This window comes from Labrus mixtus, chromosome 12 (assembly GCF_963584025.1).
Source record: "Labrus mixtus chromosome 12, fLabMix1.1, whole genome shotgun sequence".
NCBI classification, from domain to species: domain Eukaryota; kingdom Metazoa; phylum Chordata; class Actinopteri; order Labriformes; family Labridae; genus Labrus; species Labrus mixtus.
Window position 1 is genome coordinate 12,011,703 of NC_083623.1, and position 12,459 is coordinate 12,024,161.

The following is a 12,459-nucleotide window of genomic DNA, read 5'->3' on the forward strand; positions in this document are numbered from 1 at the left end:
GGGACATATTTTGAGCTTGAACCAAACACTCCTTCACTGTGCAGACGTCTGACCTGTTGATTATGTTCCACAGCTTCAGGCCAGACGAAGTTTGTGATAAGAGTCCAGTCCTGATGCAGTGATGTTGACTGGCAGACAGAGGGAGCTGTAGGTCAATTCAGAGCATAGACATTTGTCTTTCCTCATGTAGTATCCTCGTATTTTCTTTCTGTAGTTTGTGTTGTAGTGTTGGCTGTAAAGCAAATTGACCCTCTGGGATAATAAAGAAATTCTTGATCCTTGAGTTAACCCTAAAATCAATAATACCATTAGGATGAAGACTGATTTATGACTCCTGGAAACAAAGAAAAGAAATACTGAGGGTAGATGTGGTTTGCAGAATAAGTTAATTATTGTATCTGTTTGATTTTTGTATTATATTTACGTGTCACGCACACAAAGTGCCCAACCTTAATGGGTTTAAAAGACACATGAAATAAAGTTACATAAAGTTGGAAGGTCTGATTTTTCAGAAATGAACAGCAGAGATCCATGCTGTGTTTTGTAAATGCACCATTGCTTTTATTTGGAGTCATATTCATGAGAGATCAGTGAGCTATCTGAACAAAGAGAGGGAAGATCAAGGCTTGTGTTTATTTTTAAACAAGCTCAGATTCAAGAGTAGGCAGCAGCTAGCATCGGATGACTTCATCCCTTTCTGTGAATTGCCTTGATTAATCCTACAAGCAACTTGAGAAAGCTGCACTTGCATGCAAATATCTGTTTAAAGACATTAAAGCTGAATCGTGACAAACTACTTCAACTTCTTTGTCCTTTTCAATCTTAGCTGAGCATGCTCCAATTGCCCCTCAGTGTAGATCAGGGTAACATACAAGTGGTCAAATACGAAAGTACTGTCCCATATTGCCTACTGAGCTACAACAACTGAGACAGAAAAAAAGCAGGGACATCTGGCTCACCATAAGTAATATACTCTGTTCAATAAGTGATGCTGACATTTGTGAGGAAAGACAAGACTGTTTCCTGTTATCCAGGCACCCTTTGATTAAAAAAAAAAATTGACATTCAACAAAGAAGAGCTTAAAAAACAGGTCATTAAAAGGCTGTAGACACTTTATTAAATAGTCACAAGTCAAGTGCATTATTGGGCTGTCCTTGTGTTAACATCCCTCTGTTGTGATTCTTACTGACGTACTTCAAACCCAGACAACATATTTGCATAGGGGTGAACTGTATAGGGATCAGAAGGACTAGATTATTTAGTGTCACATGTCAACATTAGAGGGATTAGCAAACCTTGTGTAAAGTGCCGGCATAAATTCTGAGACACAGAAAAAATGCAAAATAACCAACAATCTGCTTTCTCCCATGGCTACTGCTGGAAGGCAAGATAGTGAAAACATTACCACTCCCCTTTCTCTGAGATTTATACAGAATAATATACATCTATTGTGCATATGTGTCTTTAAGAAAATAGACTTATTTTACCAGAATAAGGGATTAATTTCAGCACAAACCCATGCAAATCTAAATCTTTTTATTTGTTCTTCACCACACACATAGGGACCACAGACCTTTATTGTGGCAGGTAGGTTTCATTAAGGCTTTTAAAAAAAATCTAGTGTGATACATGAAGTGTTTTATGTTTTAAGAGACAGAAAATTGTAACATCCATATAATACCGGAGTGAATTTAGTGCAGTTTTTAGTGTGTTCGGTCAGTGGTTCACGTGACGCAGGACGCGGCGCAGCGAGTGTCCGTCTCGTGCGCTGCACATGGCAGGAAGAGGTACAGGCTCCGTCTTATGTTCCACTATGTTGAAGGGGCACTTTTTTAGGTGGTCCGACATGCTGGGGAGGTCGGTGAAACCCCACGACAACACCGGACTGAAGGCAGTGGTGAATCTCCACACCTGCAACAGGAAAAGAAAGCAGCTGTTGGAATGATGGCACTACATGACATTAATTCAGGCTCATTAAATTGTTGCCTGTATTTTCTAAACAATTCTGGCTCAAAGTTCAGTTCACATTCACAAAAGCAGATTTTGAACTAAGTTCACAGTCCAAAAAGTGAACTAGTCCACGTTCATTTATTCCTTTTTCTTTAGCTGCACAGGCTACTCTTTTTCAGTAGACTTGTGGGGATAATTCACTTGCAAATTTCCCCCAAAATTAAGTCCATAAACACTACACCCTGTGAAAAATTATTGGTTTGATTTATTTTAAAAGGGTCGATTCTAAACAGGAAAGGGTGAAGAGGCGTGTGCTCATCTGTAAATTGTAATTAATACAAGTCAATACATTACACAATTGAATCACTCTTCGCTGAGCAGACTGTCTGCCATACATATACAGAGGTGGTTTCAGTTACTTTAGGTTTCGGGTTGGGCTTTAAGAAAACGATCTATTTAAAAACCTGTTGCTTAATTAATACACAGGCACAAAAACAAGTGTATACATACAGACTCAGGGAAGCAGAGAACAGGGAGACCCCAAAGAATAAATATCGACTGTATTGTGATGTTTATGAAGTGGTCATGAGCAGGACTAATCATCCATCTATCTCTCAAAGTGAAAATGTATATTGAAGTACAAAACTTGTTCTAAGCTTTGTGGGCACCACTTCACAAATATATCAAGAAAAGGGCTTTAAAATATTTTTTCTTTACTCCATGAAAATGCAAAAGGACGACTCATTTTTGTTTACTAATGAATGGGGAATTTGTGACAATGTGGGTCATCTACTCACTCTGTCTTTGATCTGCCATGACACAGTGCCAGGAGCACCAGGACCTTGTCTCCGCTCCCACTGAAGCTCCACTATGCCTCTGGTCTGCAGCAGACTGGCACACACCTCCCTCATAGTCCGTGACACTAGCGACAGCTGACAGAGGCTGAAACTGTCCAGAAACCCAGCTATGTGCCACAGAATCTCAATGGGAAGCCCACTTATTTGGTCAGACTTTGAGTCAGTAGGAAGTTTGGCCCTAGGGCAAGGCTGAACCCCAAAGGACCTGAGGTGCTTGTCGTGAACCACTTTTGCTCCGTGGGTGGATGGGTAAAACCTCCGCTGGGAAAAAGTGCAGCCGTAATAAGCCAGGGGGCAGCGGTGCTCCATCCAACCGTTGAGGCCGGCATGAATGTCCCCGTGTACGTTTGTGAAGTGGGATGAGAATTGGTCCCGACGGAATGACTGAGCACAGACGAATGGGAACATGTGCTGATAGCGAGGCTTAGGAGGGAGGTAACGGTTATGTGGGACTGCCTCCACCTCCAGAGCTTCCAGGACAAGGCCAAGGCGAAGAGTGCAGAAGGGGCTGGGGTAAGGGAGCTGGGGGGCGGCGTGGTCACAGGCAGGCGCAGAGGCCATGTCGCCCACTCTCGTGTTTGTTACCAAGATGGCGGCAGGGAAAGTAAAAGTCTGCGTGCCAAAGTCAACACGAAAGCCATCGACGTAGACCGTATCAGAGATCCTTCTGCACTCTCTGGACTCTTCTAAACAGAAGAGCAAGGCTGCTGTGATCAGATCTATCTCCCCAAGACCCATGGGATCATCCTCCTGCTCCAGGTCTGAGGTATCCACTGATTTGTCTTCCATTTTGGGTCGTACTCTATGAAGTGACCTGTCTGGGAAGAAACCTATCCGTCCATTTGGTAAGGAACAAGGGCCCAGGCCCCTAAAGAACTGGTAGTTGTGATACTTGCGCTCTTGCATGTGGCTTTCTAAAAGAACGACTCCTCTATCTTCCAGCACCACATGACCGGCCCTCTGTGCCACACCCTGGCTGACGTGAACTGGAGCTATCATTGGAGGAGTAACACTAGCATTCAAGTCTTCTTGCACCTCACCAGGACAGTCTGCTTCCGGACAGATCGCCGCTGCTTCTGAAAGCGATCTATTTGCTGTGTTTAAAATCTTAAGATCTGCTTCTCTTGGAGCCCCGTTTTCTATTAAACAGCTGGAACAAACACTTTGCTCTTCCAGGTCTTTTAAATTCAGTCCTTCAGTGGTTATGGCTGTTCTGTCTTCCAGTCCATTCTGAAGATCTCCATTACTAATCTTCTGCAAAGCAGCTCCCCTGTCTGCACACACTGTGCTGCTGTCAACAGAGTTGGCCATGCTTACAAAGTCTAAAGCAGCGCATAAGCTTCTCGCAGTCTCGACTGTGGCCTCGTAAAGTTTACCAAAGTGCTCCTCGTTCAAGCCATTAATTCCACTAGCTATTTTCTCCTTTACAGAGCCTGGTGGGGGAGCTTCAGGCTGATTGGGGGATAATGACTGAGTAGGTGACTCAATAAAGGTAGAGGCTCCAGGAACAGGCAGCTCTCTCTCTGCGGTAGGTGTCATAGCAATCACCTTAAGGGACTCCAGTAATGTACGCTGGTCCTGAAGAGCAAGTGCCATGTCTAGCTGCTCTGCTTCCTCCACCCCGCGGCTCAGGCTCTCATAGGACATATAGTCCAGGCAGCTCACAGGCCATCTGTTCCACTCCATAGTGCAGCACACCACTCCAGCTGGACACACCTCGAGGTGTGCGTACATTTGATTGCGCTGCAGGCTGGCGGGGCAGCCATAGCCACCGTTTAGGCACGGGACCCTCACCAGTGGGCACAAAAGGTGGTGCTCTTCAGCTTTGCAGGAGTGAAATACAGCGCCACACACCAGAGGACAGGAGATAAGATCACAACTAATGCCTGGCTCAGGTTTCACCATGCATCTCTGGATAACACAGGACATGCAGTGGACATGGTCCTCCTCCATCTTCAGACCCGAGGGTGTCAGTGAGGAATCCACTGTCCTAAAAATAAGAGAAAACAGAATTGTCTGATTATTTAAGACGAGACAAAACTCTCGTTTGAATGGACCTCTATTGGGGAAATAAGTGCTGGTTGGATAAACAAGAGGCACAAAAGTCTGTTTCAACCCTGTTTTGTGCACTGTTTCAATACATTGTGTCTTTGTTTTGTCAAATGACAGCCACCATGTGACTGATGACTCTACAAGGGTCAAAAGTCATTAGTACATCGAGCAGCGCTTCATTCAGTTAGACAGTTTTAAAAGCTCAATAGCAAAACTCTATGTTTAGCCAAAACGCAAGGTAACTATGATGGCACAATTTAAGAAGAGTAATGAAACAAGGATGGTAAATAGAAAACAGAAACATTTTGAATTTAGGTAATACATATTGTGTTTCTCAGTCACACAATCATGAAGAAAAACGTGGCCTGCCCACAGAGAACACATGACCTGTACAACACTAGTTTCTTCAATAATTGATGCTAAGAGAGTTACATAATATGCAGGCTTTTTGGGCAACACATTTATGAAATAATCTTTGTGAACTTTTGCAAATTAATATTGCAGATAAAAAATATTTAAAGAACCCTTCTTGGACTTTTGTCACACCCATTTAGGAATAATATAATGTAATCAGCGTGGCATGGCAATACAGCTTGGGTCATGTCATGAATCATTGCAATAATTACTGGCAGCCACCAGGTGTCACTGTCTCTGCTGAGATTCATGCTTCAAATTTATTTTCAGCACATTCAGGAAGAGAGCTCCAAAACGTCTTTGTCCAACAAAGAATAAAGACAGCATAACATTGTACACAGGATGGATCACATGGAAGGAGTCACATGGGAAAAATATAGAAAACTACTCCATAAATCAGTCTTGAAAGCTAAATACAGACAGTGTTGTAAGAAGAGAAGAAGAATAAAAACACTACTGGAAAACAGAGCATCTATTGTCATCTTATACCTCAAGCTTTCTCATCAACACTGACACAGCAGCACAACAAGCTAAACTGATATCACAGTGAATGAAACACAAATACCAAACAATACACAGCCTTTTTCTAAAGCCTGCTTAAACACTGCCCCCACTCCACCTTATGGGAAAGTCATCTGCAGTCACGTGATTCATCCAAAATGTTGTCTCAAACCAATACCTTATTAGGGAAGCTTCCCAGCTGGATATCAATGAGGTCAAAACCTTTCCTTTCCTATTCTGGGGACATTTCTCCAGGGAGTGCTCCTCAGACCTAAACAAACAAACAAAAACACACGAATGAATCTTTGAAAGTAGAGTCTCTGTGAGTGATTGACCTCTGCTATCACACACATTGTACAGTTTCCTCTCAGCAGGATGATTTCCTATACTGACTGAATAATAAAAAAAAACAGTGACACTAACACTGTGACTACAATGTATCTTATAAACATTGTTCTCAGTTAATATAAACATGCAGAATATGATTAAAATAGCTTTTCTTATTGTGTATTTAAATGCATTTTGTTGATATTTAATAAATCTGTAGCAGACTAGTGAGAAAATGCTGATTAATCTAACTCTTTACCACTGGATTGAATAACTAAATGTAGTTATTTTAAGGAGTAGATTTAATTAATGCGTCATAAAAGCAGCTTGTGTTGCATCAGAAACCACACGTCATCTATTGTTATCAAGCCATAAAGTTATCAAAAGTAAATCACATGATATGCATGCATTTAAGTCTTAATTAGATATGAGATGTAGCCACAAAAAGAGAGAAGACTAGAATCTCCCTAACAGGAAATATACAGTCCTAAATATCCTGACAAGTTTACTAACAACAAATAGCACGAATGCAAATGCATGGGAATGTGTAACTTCTCTGTACACTCGCTTGAATAAACTCTAATACTAATAAGACATAAGACAGTTTGTTGTCAAATGTTCTCTCGCTGTTACAACTTGTTTTGCTCGCAGCCGGCTAACAGCAGCTAGCTACCTCGGAAGTTCACGATAATCTAACTTAACTAAATAATGTTGAGTTGGGCATGCCGGAAGCTTCTTACCTTATCGTAGCGTTTGTAAAAAAACAAAACAAACAAAAAACGTGTGATCCGGTATGTTTGGTATTAAAACAAATACAACATGCAAATGCAACTAGCTGTTACTGAGGTTACCTTTGTGGAGAAGCTGCTAACTCCAGCTAGCTACATTTTTTTTTCTTGGTCTCCTTTTTTTTCTTCCCCCGGTTCAAAACTTTATTGACAAAATTGTCATGTTCATTTGACATTTATAGTTGCAGGTGTTCTTAACGACTCTCAGATGGACACGAAATTAGGCAAATAAGAAAAATAAAGCAAGACGTAGAACAGGGTGCATTTATGATAATAGAAAAATCTAAATTCCGGAGAACTTGCAAATGTATGAAGAAGTCAAAATGTAGGCCTTTTAAAATAATTTAGTCTACACAGAAGATTAAATTGTTTAGAAACAAACGTCATCTTTCGTATTTTATTAACAAAAAATACACAAACTTATTTTAAACGTTTAAAATTGTGTTTCTAATTCATATAATTAGATGACAAAAATGTCACTAGCCTATATGCTAATTATTACAGAATATTTTAGTTAACGTTAATATGTTCAATATGCCATTGATAATCCTATTTGTTTATGCAAACTATGAAAAGCCTACAATAAAAAAAATCCCGATAACAGGTAGGCTACGTTATAATGCTTGTCAAATCATGTTTTAATGACAATATGATACAAAATTAAAACTTGTTATTTTCTGATGAAAAAAATACATTTTCATTAATAAAATCACTTCATGTCTCTCGACCCTAACAGGCTTACAAGCAGTAACCAGAAACAAACAGAGGAGTTCGCTGTTGCACTGTTTTTCAAGTGGCCTCCTGGCTTGTGATTCAACTGTGTGCCTCAATTCATTGTTGTAAGACACCACGTATCGAGGTCGGGGTCACCTACAAAACTGCACCCCTGGAGCCCTGGAGCTGGAGGAGCTGACTCATGGACATAGCAGCAACACATGGCTCAGCAGTACCAAATACACTTGACTTTAAATGTGGAAACAAATGCATGAAGACAGAGAGACCATCACTTTATTTCGTTTGAAAATAAACACATTTAACAATATAAAGGGGGTACGAAATTGTACTTTCTTGTAATGAAATTACACGGTATTAAAAAAAATAAGAAAAAATGATTCTCTTTGTACCACAAGGGAAAATTTGTTTTGCAGGAGCACACAGAAGATACAAGGACAACAGCAACAGCAAAATCCGATTCAATCTAAAATGTTAAATGCACAAGCTTATGTTACATCTTCAGATCGACTGAAGATGTAAAATATGTTCAGAGGGTTTAGGATGAGAACAAAATGCATTCACAGTTTCTGTCCGGATTTTCTCTTGCATGCTGTTTTCAGTTATATTTGGGAATCCAAAGCAAAATGACATGAAAACGATTATGATTCAGTGGTTTATGTGCTTCATTTGAGGATTAGTGACTGAGCAAGGCGACCAAAAAAATCTGATACTAAGGTCCCACCGTAAATAGCCTTCCAGTTGGATGTGTTGGATGGCTGAATATGTGAATCAATGATAAACCTGACCACTAGTGGGGCTGTGAACTATCCCACCCACCTGTTTCATGGAGGTGTCTAGTGTAGAAAGTCAAACCTTCCTTGACGTTACTTTAAAATTGTTTGATGGGCTTTTTCACCAACAAAACAAGCACTTGCTTTTTCATTTTTGTGTGATTTTGTTTGCGAAATTTCGTGGTTTTCCCCCGCCCCCTGAAAAATAGACTTGAACGCTGATAGTTTTTTTTTTTTTTTTTTTTAAGAAAAAGCCAGACATTGTTATGTTTTTGTCTCATCAGAAACTAAGACATTAACAACAGTTTTAGTGAGAGAAAACGGCCTTTCAAATAAATCCGATTATTGATCACTAGCTTTCTCTTTATCACCAGGCTTCTGCTTGATCAAAACAATAATAGCCTACTCATGTACATTGGATCTTTCATACTGATACTCAAAAACTGGATGTTAAATTCATTTCCCATACGAACTCAGATCTGGGTTGTATAAATAAATACATACCAACACCTTTACTGCATGATTGTTAATCTCAGGCTAGCTGCAGATGAAGTCCCATTCAGCAGCTGGAGTAAATCTATGACTGCGACTGCATGGCTCTTACCTGCTAATCGAAACTTAATCAACGACCTCCAGCTAAACGCCAGATGGCGCTGTGCAAAACGTTAATCGCTCTCCATGGTGCTAAAACCATTAACTGCAGTGTTTTTTTTCAGGCGCTCTATTAAAAGCCATGTGGCCTCATGTAAACTCAAAGATGGATCGCATGAGATGGTTTAACCTACCTCTTCTATTTTCCACACGTTTTAGTGAGTGGTCATAAAATGAAATCTGAAACTTTGGCAAAAAATGATTATTGGCAGACTGAATGTTAAGTTGCTACCAATGTCGAATATAATGGAACATGTGGACTAATAACACATTGGAACTGGTTTAAGCGAGGTAGAAACATTGTTCGGACGTAGCTGCAGTTCCGCCCATTTCCTTTAACATTCGTGTATCTTATAAAAAACAGAGCTCCACATTTTTTAAGTTACTGATAAAGAGTTTAAAATATCATGCGTATAATAACTGCATATGCATTGTTGTGATTATTAAATTCATATAAGTGACAACACATTTCTATAGGCTATGGTTTGCTTTCATTTTAGCTCAGATAAAAAAAATGCAGGTGCTATTCTCATTTACATTTTTATTAGGCCTACATATTTGAAGGCTTTAGATGATAAAAAAAATAAACTGTATTGAAGGCGAAATGGGGGTCTACATGTTCACGTTTATGAGAGAGTGAGTGAGAGAGAGAGAGAGAGAGAGAGAGAGAGAGAGAGAGAGAGAGAGGGAGAGAGTGAGTGAGGGAGAGAGTGAGTGAGGGAGAGAGAGTGAGGGAGAGAGAGACTCAAGTGATTCAGCCAAGGACCACGCGCCACAGAAGACGGACGAAGGCGACATGTCTCAAGGATTCAGGTAAGTTTTGATGCGCTGAACAGAAATTTCCGACCTAATTGTATTTGATGTGAAAATGAGGATGAAAAAAAAAAAATCAAGATAACGCAGGCTACTGAAAAACACAATTCATGTAATTCTAACAGATACTAGTTCAGTGTGTGTGTGTATGGATGGATCGATTACTGTTATGGTTATAATGATCATCATCAAGCGATGTACTCTCTGTTGCATGACGGATAAGAAGCACGCTGTAGGGTGAGTCTGAACCATACGCAGCCTCGTGCATAATCTTTATGTATAATTCCTATAGATGTCGAATAGGGAAGGATTGTTGTTTCTCGGTTTCATTACAAACGGGAGAACAATGTGTATTTGTGTGAGAGAGGATAACGAGTGCAGGAAACATTCCCTGACACGTCCTTGCAACGTGTTTGGAAAGCGCACTGTCCACGGTGCTGAAATCTGCTTTCTGGACGGCTTTGTCAATGGAAAACGAGCTCAGTGCATCCTGCCTCTTTTAGCCTTCTATTCTAAATGTAAAAAAAAAAAAAATTCTTGTGGAGATTTTAGAGTACCTGGTTGCTCCATAGAGATCTAACTATCCCTCTAAGAAATTCCCTTTGGAGAGCCACAAAAGCCCGCTGGTCAGGAAGGGGTGTGTTAAGTGCCTTGCTCAAAGGCACCTCAGTGGAAAAGGCGCGAAGACTGTTGCCAGCAATAGGAATGTATAACAGGGCGTGTATGCAAATGAGCATGCGTGCTAAGTCAACTCTGCCTACATAAAGCCAGAGCACATCTGCTCTTGTTTCTCACTTGTCTAAGCAGTGTGTGTCATTCTTCTACAGGTGCGCGCGGATCTGCCCCGGGTCTCGTGCTCGCACATCATGGACGCTGGGATAAACGTGGATGTATCGACAGACAGCGGATAGTATGCCTATGCCTGCGCAGTTGGCACGGCTCACGCGATGTGGCACGACATGGCACGCGTAAAGATGGGTCTCTTCGCTCTCCTGTGTCTCCCCACGCTCCTCTTCCGCGCCCTCGTGCTCTCCCACAGCAGCGCCATATACGAGAGGGCGGCGGTCCCTCGCGCGGTGTCCCGCTCCGTGGCCCGCATGGACGGAGACGTGATCATCGGCGCCCTCTTCTCTGTGCACCACCAGCCGTCTGCGGAGAAGGTGGCAGAGCGGAAGTGCGGGGACGTCCGCGAACAGTACGGCATCCAGAGGGTGGAGGCCATGTTCCACACCTTGGACCGGATCAACGCGGACCCGAACCTGTTGCCAAACATCAGCCTGGGTTGTGAAATCCGGGACTCCTGCTGGCACTCATCTGTGGCCTTGGAGCAGAGCATTGAGTTCATCCGGGACTCCCTCATCTCCATCAGGGATGATAAGGACGGATCCAAATGGTGCATCGACGGGACCCCCTCCCACCAGCCTCCACCCTCAAAGAAACCCATCGCCGGAGTGATCGGACCCGGCTCCAGCTCTGTGGCCATCCAGGTGCAGAACCTCCTGCAGCTCTTTAACATCCCGCAGATCGCATACTCTGCCACCAGCATCGACCTGAGCGACAAGACTCTGTTCAAATACTTCCTGAGAGTGGTGCCCTCTGACACCCTGCAGGCCCGGGCCATGCTGGACATCGTCAAGCTCCACAACTGGACCTATGTGTCTGCGGTGCACACTGAGGGTGAGACCCTGACCTAAATATTTGGAACATGAACATCATCAGCATCATCATCAGCATCATCATCATCATCATCATCATGTACAACAGCCACGTTATCATCCTTCATTGTGCTGTTTTTGATCACCCATGACATCATTACTGTCAATAGAAACTATGATGATTTCTGAGTTTGAGAGAAGATAACCATTTTAAGTGAAGTTAGTCTTTAATATACAAAATAATAACTAGGCTATTATTTAAAAATGGCCTCTTGTGGATAAACTTAGATTTGAGATGTTTTGTGGAACCTTGAAAGTTAAACAAAATGTGCATTGACCAACTCCGTGAATGTTTGGGTATCTAAAAGCCTCAAGCAATCCCAATTAAAGTCACCAAGCCGGCAAAGTTTGTCTCTTTTAGAAGAACTGATTTCAAAGAAATCTTCTTTAAAGCTTCTCTTTGACTCTCCACATTTTTGCAGCCTGTCGTTGTATAATAAATCTCCATTAGGATTTGAATGCAGTTGCCTGGAGTTGAGTTTTATGTGGACATTACTGAAAGCATCCTCCCACACATGCTAAGCATCATGCTGCTGGTGTGTGTGTGTGTGCACTATTGTATGGACTGTAAGTAGAGGGAATATGGTGTAAAAATTAGCTGGTTGTGATTTCTCTCTTTGTGTTGCCAATCTCTCCTTTTACTTGATGCCTTTTTGGATAATATGATGTATCACAGTGTTTTGCATATTTGCAGTAATCACTGTCATGACCGGCTCAAAGGCCACGGCAAATCAAGGGAGAGACACTGAAATAACACTTAAATTAAACTGATTTATTTACAAAAATATGAATTAAATTGCCAAAGAAAAGAAGTTTGGATGTCAGTAGAGTCAATAGTGTAAGTGAGTGGGTGTGTGAAAAGTGTATCGTGCATGTGTGGGATGG

At 41.6% G+C, this 12,459-nt stretch overlaps 2 protein-coding genes across 3 annotated transcripts in view; one reads left to right on the forward strand and one right to left on the reverse strand.

Moving 5' to 3' along the window:
- Window positions 1–1,095: 1,095 nt before the first annotated feature.
- On the reverse strand, window positions 1,096–6,979 carry LOC132984947 (F-box only protein 30-like). The gene is made up of 4 exons (XM_061052003.1): window positions 6,952–6,979; window positions 5,954–6,045; window positions 2,749–4,798; window positions 1,096–1,912 (listed from the first exon to the last, which is right to left on the reverse strand). The coding sequence occupies exons 3-4, from the start codon at window positions 4,759–4,761 to the stop codon at window positions 1,718–1,720; spliced, it is 2,208 nt and encodes a 735-aa protein (XP_060907986.1). The 5' UTR covers window positions 4,762–4,798; window positions 5,954–6,045; window positions 6,952–6,979; the 3' UTR covers window positions 1,096–1,717.
- A 2,740-nt stretch (window positions 6,980–9,719) lies between these two features.
- The window catches only part of grm1a (glutamate receptor, metabotropic 1a), a 36,776-nt gene continuing 34,036 nt past the window's right edge, over window positions 9,720–12,459 (forward strand). For both annotated transcript variants that reach the window (XM_061052013.1, XM_061052014.1), the window contains exons 1-2: window positions 9,720–9,859; window positions 10,687–11,536. In XM_061052013.1, the coding sequence (XP_060907996.1) occupies window positions 10,807–11,536 (730 nt within the window). In that variant the 5' untranslated portion in view covers window positions 9,720–9,859; window positions 10,687–10,806. The remainder of the gene's footprint in view (window positions 9,860–10,686; window positions 11,537–12,459) is intronic.